This window comes from Macrobrachium rosenbergii, chromosome 1 (assembly GCF_040412425.1).
Source record: "Macrobrachium rosenbergii isolate ZJJX-2024 chromosome 1, ASM4041242v1, whole genome shotgun sequence".
Classification (NCBI taxonomy): domain Eukaryota; kingdom Metazoa; phylum Arthropoda; class Malacostraca; order Decapoda; family Palaemonidae; genus Macrobrachium; species Macrobrachium rosenbergii.
The window spans coordinates 33,369,682-33,377,775 of NC_089741.1; the positions used below are offsets into that span (position 1 = coordinate 33,369,682).

The 8,094-nt window shown below is 39.7% G+C and overlaps 1 protein-coding gene across 1 annotated transcript in view; it reads right to left on the reverse strand.

The window, feature by feature from the left end:
- Nucleotides 1-8,094, reverse strand: part of LOC136847958 (breast cancer anti-estrogen resistance protein 3 homolog) — a 485,533-nt gene that overhangs the window by 31,160 nt on the left and 446,279 nt on the right. Inside the window, 1 exon segment of the mRNA XM_067120006.1 lies at nucleotides 2,579-2,702. Within this exon segment, the coding sequence (XP_066976107.1) occupies nucleotides 2,579-2,702 (124 nt within the window).

Here is an 8,094-nt window from a genome sequence, read left to right on the forward strand (position 1 = left end):
TTTTGACATTCTCTCTTTATCTTTCTCTCACACACAAAGTGTTTTATTCTCTCTCTCTCTCTCTCTCTCTCTCTCTCTCTCTCTCTCTCTCTCTCGTAACTGATAAGTTGGTATACATTTTGACTGACTGCTGATCATTACAGTTCGTTACTCTCTATTTTCTTCATACAACCCCCAGCTGCGACCCACAACAATCGACTATCAATCAAGGTACATAGTCACTGCTCAGGTGAACAGAGGAACACTTCGTTTCCAGAGAGAGAGAGAGAGAGAGAGAGAGAGAGAGAGAGAGAGAGAGAGAGAGAGAGAGAGATTAAGCATGAAATTGTTGCTCAGTTTGTTCTCTTCCAGCCACTTTCATTCGACCAGATTTCTTTATTGTTACATAAAAACACGTTTAATGCTCTCTCTCTCTCTCTCTCTCTCTCTCTCTCTCTCTCAAATAAAAGGGCATTTTCATCAACCATCACATATCTCTCTCGGCCATCATCCACAAACCAGATTAAGGAAGCGAAGCAAAAACACACCCTATAATGTTATAAAGGAAAAAACCCACATTATAATCTTGACTTGAAACTACTTTCACAAAGAACAAAGTCCTCTCCTGCCCATATATCACAGCAAACCTGAATTTCAAGCATAACTTTTAATATGCATAAACCCACATCAGCTTTCCCAACCGCTCTCCATATTGGATATTCATCGACAAGGGGCCGGATTGAGGGTGGTAATCATCCTCTTTCCAATGCCTGAGAAAGCCAAAATAATTCAGACATGACGGGGAGACGATATTTCCTTTGCAAATTCGAGTTTTACATTTGTGCTAGTGGTATATATTTACACTTATATAAGTCTATACGTCTAATTAAAATGTGAATATGCATAGCGCAGACCTTTGCCTGAGTGCTTGTGAACTAAACATCACGATTCTTTGCGAAAACACAATTGCAAAGTTTGGCAAACAGAGAAAAAGCTCTCTCTCTCTCTCTCTCTCTCTCTCTCTCTCTCTCTCTCTCTCTCTCTCTCTCTCTCTCTCTCTCTCTCTCTCAAATTAAGCTCATAATACATGATACAGTCACCCATATATATCTTGTGTACTGAAAATTTTTTAGTCCTAAGGAAACTCTCTCTCTCTCTCTCTCTCTGATGAAACTTTCTTTGAGGAGAAAGCTGTTTTAAGAAGAACAGGAAAGGAAACCTTCCCAAATAAGATGGAGATAAGCACTAGGGTAGCTCAGTCAATACGTAATGGTAACCGACAATCACAATTGGGGAACTAACTCCCGTCTGATAGAGGCTAATTGAACCGTAACGTACAATACCTGTTTTAGACGTCACGGTCCGCTGATCACGCCTACGGGCGTAGGAGAAACTGAGGAAGCGGGGAGAGAGAGAGAGAGAGAGAGAGAGAGAGAGAGAGAGAGAGAGAGAGAGAGAGAGAGAGAGAGAGAGAGAACTATAAAATGTTCAGTACACATAATATATGTGGCACTGTACTGTGAGCTTAATTAGAGAGAGAGAGAGAGAGAGAGAGAGAGAGAGAGAGAGAGAGTTTCCTTAGAACTATAAAATGTTCAGTACACGATATATGTGGCACTGTACTGTGAGCTTAATTTGAGAGAGAGAGAGAGAGAGAGAGAGAGAGAGAGAGAGAGAGAGAGAGAGAGAGAGAGAGAGAGAGAGAGAGAGAGAGAGCCAATACTTTCTTCCTCAAAATTGTCTTATCAAAACTTCCTGAAATGGCCCCCAGACCCTCAGAACAGTCTTCTTGAAATGGCCCCCAGACCCTCAGAACAGTCTTCTTGAAATGGCCCCAGACCCTCAGAACAGTCTTCTTGAAATGGCCCCAGACCCTCAGAACAGTCTTCTTGAAATGGCCCCAGACCCTCAGAACAGTCTTCTTGAAATGGCCCCCAGACCCTCAGAACAGTCTTCTTGAAATGGCCCCCAGACCCTCAGAACAGTCTTCTTGAAATGGCCCCCAGACCCTCAGAACAGTCTTCCTGAAACGGCAGCTAGACAGCCAAAATGTCTTCCTGAAAAGCTTACCAGACTCCAAAAGTCTTCCTAGAAAGTCACCAAACCCCTAAAATTGTCTTCCTAAAGCTTCCTGAAAAGCTTACCAGGCCCCCACCCCCTCTAAGTCTTCCTGAAAGGCCCACCAGATCCAAAAACCTTATCCTGAAATGTCTACCAACATCCAAAACAGTCTTCCTGAAATACCATCAGACCCCCTAAAATGTCTTCCCAAAAACTTCCTGAAATGTCCACCAGACCCCAAGCAGTCTTCCTGAAATGCCCATCAATCATTCAACTCTTCCTGCAACGTTCAGCAGACCCCAAAAATGTCTTGAACTTCCTAAAATGCCCACCAGACCCCAAGCAGTCTTCCTGAAATGCCCATCAATCATTCAACTCTTCCTGCAACGTTCAGCAGACGCCAAAAATGTCTTAAAACTTCCAGAAATGCCCACCAGAGATCCCAAATTTTCTTGCTGAAGAGCCCACCAGAAAATTGCATTTTTCTGTCTGATTAATCCGAAAGCAAATGAAAGCACTGAGGCCGAAGGAGACTCACCCAGCACCCGCTCTGAGGATAACGTCTGGATGTGTGATGGGATCCGGAGGCAGTGGTCTCTGCTGGCGTCTCTCCTCCACTAGGCTCAGACGGGGGTTGGGGTCCACGCCCTTGAGTTTGTGGTCTGGAAATAAAAAGAAGTGGCATGAGAAAGGCAAGAGAAAGACACAGGTTAAAAGAAATGGCATGACAAAGGCAAGAAAAAGACAAGAGTTAAAAGAAATGGCATGAGAAAGGCAAGAAAAAGACAAGAGTTAAAAGAAATGGCATGAGAAAGACAAGAGTTAAAAGAAATAGCATAAGAAAGGCAAGAGAAAGAAAAGAATTAGAAGAAATGGCATGAGGAAGACAAGAGTTAAAAGAAATAGCATAAGAAAGTCAAGAGAAAGAAAAGAATTAGAAGAAATGGCATGAGGAAGACAAGAGTTAAAAGAAATGGCATGAGAAAGGCATGAGAAAGACAAGAGTTAGAAGAAATGGCATGAGAAAGGCAAGAGAAAGACAAGAATTACAAGAAAAGGCATGAGAAAAACAAGAGTTAAAAGAAATGGCATGAGAAAGACAAGAGTTAAAAGAAATGGCATGAGAAAGACAAGAGTTAAAAGAAATAGCATAAGAAAGGCAAGAGAAAGAAAAGAATTAGAAGAAATGGCATGAGGAAGACAAGAGTTAAAAGAAATAGCATAAGAAAGTCAAGAGAAAGAAAAGAATTAGAAGAAATGGCATGAGGAAGACAAGAGTTAAAAGAAATGGCATGAGAAAGGCATGAGAAAGACAAGAGTTAGAAGAAATGGCATGAGAAAGGCAAGAGAAAGACAAGAATTACAAGAAAAGGCATGAGAAAAACAAGAGTTAAAAGAAATGGCATGAGAAAGACAAGAGTTAAAAGAAATGGCATGAGAAAGGCATGAGAAAGACAAGAGTTAGAAGAAATGGCATGAGAAAGGCATGAGAAAGACAAGAGTTGAAAGAAATGGCATGAGAAAGGCAAGAGAAAGACAAGAATTACAAGAAAAGGCATGAGAAAAACAAGAGTTAAAAGAAATGGCATGAGAAAGACAAGAGTTAAAAGAAATGGCATGAGAAAGACAAGAGTTAAAAGAAATAGCATAAGAAAGGCAAGAGAAAGAAAAGAATTAGAAGAAATGGCATGAGCATGAGAAAGACAAGAGTTAAAAGAAATAGCATAAGAAAGTCAGAGAAAGAAAAGAATTAGAAGAAATGGCATGAGGAAGACAAGAGTTAAAAGAAATGGCATGAGAAAGACAAAGAGTTAAAAGAAATGGCATGAGAAAGACAAGAGTTAGAAGAAATGGCATGAGAAAGGCAAGAGAAAGACAAGAATTACAAGAAAAGGCATGAGAAAAACAAGAGTTAAAAGAAATGCATATGAGAAAGACAAGAGTTAAAAGAAATGGCATGAGAAAGACAAAGTTAAAAGAAAGACAAGAGTTGAAAGAAATAGCATAGAAGAAATGGATGAAAGGCATGAGAAAGACAAGAGTTGAAAGAAATGGCATGAGAAAGGCATGAGAAAGACAAGAGTTGAAAGAAATGGCATGAGAAAGGCAAGAGAAAGACAAGAGTTAAAAGAAAAGGCATCAGAAAGGCAAGAGTTAAAGAAATGGCAGTTAAAAGTAAGGCAAGAAAAAGACAAGAGTTAAAAGAAATGGCATGAGAAAGGCAAGAAAAAGACAAGAGTTAAAAGAAATGGCATGAGAAAGGCAAGAAAAGACAAGAGTTAAAAGAAATGGCATGAGAAAGGCAAGAAAAAGACAAGAGTTAAAAGAAATGGCATGAGAAAGGCAAGAAAAAGACAAGAGTTAAAAGAAATGGCATGAGAAAGGCAAGAAAAAGACAAGAGTTAAAAGAAATGGCATGAGAAAGGCAAGAGTTAACCGGAGTGACTTGGGCAACAGTTCATGGGAGTGACTAAGCAGCAAGAGTTCACTGGAGTAAATGGGACAAAATCAGTGCCAGAAAGAATGAATAAATGAGATGAATGAGGACGAATGATAAAAGAATCGCTAAAATTAAAATGGATAAAATTCAGCTTCTGAAGATGGCTTTGCAAAGATCTTGAACGATGTGAAAATTTTTAATATTTTTACTAAGCTGGTCTGACACTTAGCACCGCAAGGAAATTGTTGCACAGACAACTTATGCAATATGATATATATATATATATATATATATATATATATATATATATATATATATATATATATATATATATATATATATATATATATATATATATATATATAATATATATATATTTATATATATGTATATATATGCAGTCCGTTGAGTTTTCTCGACATTAAACAAAGACCCTTTCACAAATATAGAACTGGTCTATGTTCGCTTGATAGTCCAATGTAAAAAAAATAAGAAAAAAAGCCTAACAGCAACATACATGATAAGAATTTACTAAAAGGCAATGCATTTTTATATTGGGAACCATGGTCAGTTATTCCTAAAGGCGCTGTGATAATCTGTAAGCTATTTCACTGCTGCAAATACCTACAGTGAAAAGCAACACTCAACCCATCTAGACCTAAGAGTCAGCTCAATATTTCGACGAGTCAGCATCTTTCCTTATCATCAACTTGACTCATGAAGAAGACTTCACAGTAGGCAGAAACTTTCGCACCAACAAGGTCTGGAGAGAGAGAGAGAGAGAGAGAGAGAGAGAGAGAGAGAGAGAGAGAGAGAGAGAGAGAGAGAGAGAGAGAGAGATGAGTAATATGTCTCATGAAAATATCTGAACGGCTCTGTTATTTCTGTCATCATTCTTCTTCTTCTTCTTCTTCTTCTCTCTCTCTCTCTCTCTCTCTCTCTCTCTCTCTCTCTCTCTCTCTCTCTCTCTCTCTCTCGTCCCCAACAACAACTGCAACCAAACTCCCCATGTAACTAATTCACTGCTTTGGTTAACAGAGATACACTGGGATTTTAAAGAAAAGCACCAATATCATTTCTTCCTCGTCCCGAGATCGAAGACAGGGTCATACAGAGAGAGAGAGAGAGAGAGAGAGAGAGAGAGAGAGAGAGAGAGAGAGAGAGAGAGAGAGAGAGAGAGAAATTTCCTGGAATTATGTTCTCGTGATCTTAAAAGTCTGACCTAGCGATCATGCGTGTTGGACAAGCATCAAAATCTTATTACAAAGAGAGAGAGAGAGAGAGAGAGAGAGAGAGAGAGAGAGAGAGAGAGGGAGAGAGAGAGAGGAACAAATGAGCATGACGACCAATCCTCGCCCGGAGCCATTCCTGGAGGGAGGTCACATATACGGAGCATCGGACATGAAACAACTACTTCTTCTTCTTCTTCTTCTTACTTCAAAACTCCTGACGCGAAACTACTAGATCTGATGGTCTGATTACACAGAATAAAACTTCCCTCCCTCCTGCATACTTGCTGACCAGTTTACCTCAAACTACTCATCAAACCCTATCGTAAAAAGTCCGGAGGATTCCTGGGACCCTCGAGAAACGGCTATAAACGGCTGCAGTGGGTGGCTACTGCGGCTATTTCATACATAATTACGGCTGACCCTTATCTGCGATCTCCCGACTCCATAACTTTTGAAGTCCATTGAAATTTAGGGTCTGCTAAAGGATCACCTTACCAGTTGGCGCACCTGCTATCTGTCTACCTATCTGCCTGTACCTGTGTGTTAATTACAGGTAGGGTTACGATACACTGACCAACTGAAGTCCTGCAGTTTTGGCATTTCGTCAAATTGCAACATTCAGAAGTCAGTTCCAGCAGGTAAATCCAGGAAGTCAATTCCAGCAGGTAAATCCAGGAAGTTAATTCCAGAATGGTAGATTTAGGAAATCAATTTCAGCAGGCAAATCAAAAGCTGGGTAAATCCAGGAATTCAATTCCAGCTGGGTAAATCCTGGAAGTCAATTCCATCAGGATAAATCCAGGAAGTCCATTCCGGCAGGTAAATTCATGAAGGCAATTCCAGTAGGGTAAATCAAAGTAGTCAGTTCCAGCAGGTAAATCCAGAAGGTCAATTCCAGCAAGTAAATCCAGGAAGCCAATTCCAGCAGGTAAATCCACGAGGTCAATTCTAGCGAGTAAATCCAGTAAATCCAGGAAGCCAATTCCAGCAAGGTAAATCAAAGTAGTCAATTCCAGCAGGTAAATCCAGGTCAATTCCAGCAGGCAAATCCAGGAGGTTAATTGCAGCTGGTACATCCAGGAAGACAATTCCAGCAGGTAAATCCAGGAAGTCAATTCCAGCAGGTAAACCCAGGAAGACAATTCCAGCAGGTAAACCCAGGAAGACAATTCCAGCAGGTAAATCCAGGAAGACAATTCCAGCAGGTAAATCCAGGAAGACAATTCCAGCAGGTAAATCCAGGAAGACAATTAGAGCAGGTAAATCCAGGAATTCATTCCCAATAGGTGAATTCAGGAACTCAATTTCAGAATGGTAAATTTAGGAAGCCACTTCCAAACGGGTAAATCAGAGAACTCAATTCCAGCCATCGACTTTCCAGTAAATATAACAGAAATATAACAGGGAAGTAAACGTGAATGATTTCCAACTCATAAAAAAAGCGAAGTAAAGAGAAGGAGGGGAATATTCCAAAACAGAAATGAGGGAGAGAGCAAATTACAGAAATAAAAGGTGACAACGAAAAAATAGAAAAAGGATTCCTTATATTTCATATTAACAAACTCCATTAAGGGCCGTCATGCAATATATATATATTGTATATTGTGTGTGTAGTGCAGTATATATATTTATATATATTTTATAACATCTACAAAATATATATTATAAGATATTACAAATAAATATGCATAAATATTAAAAAAATACATGCACACATACATACATACACACAAACACGTACATTAGTAAATTCACACGCATTCATTCTCCCAACCACAGAGACAGACAGACATAAGCCACGCTCATTATTACCCTCGTTCCCCTAACAAGTCCACCAAATGGCTGAATACAACGACCTTTCGGAGCTAATTTGGGAGGGGTCCTCCCCCCTTCTACACCCCGCCACCACTAACACACACGTACACAACTTTCGCCCGGAGAGGACACTTTAAAGATGGGGAAGCCGAGTGTTCACTCCTCGTCCACTTTCTTGAGAGAGAGAGAGAGAGAGAGAGAGAGAGAGAGAGAGGCCCACCACCTACTCTACTTTCTTGAGAGAGAGTGAGGGCGATAGAGAGAGACAGAGTGAGAGAGAGGTCCACCCCGTCCACTTTCTTGAGAGAGAGAGAGAGAGAGAGAGAGAGAGAGAGAGAGAGAGAGAGAGAGAGAGAGAGAGAGGGAATATTATTCCAGTGATGTATGGATTACTTCGTCGAGGCCGTACAGTTTGTATTATTATTATTATTATTATTGTTTATTATTATTATTATTATTATTATTATTATTATTATATTACTATTATTATTATTATTATTATTATGAAATCTTTAGTTACGACAGCTGCTATCGCTTTCTATACTGTTATCTTTGTCATACCTGTAT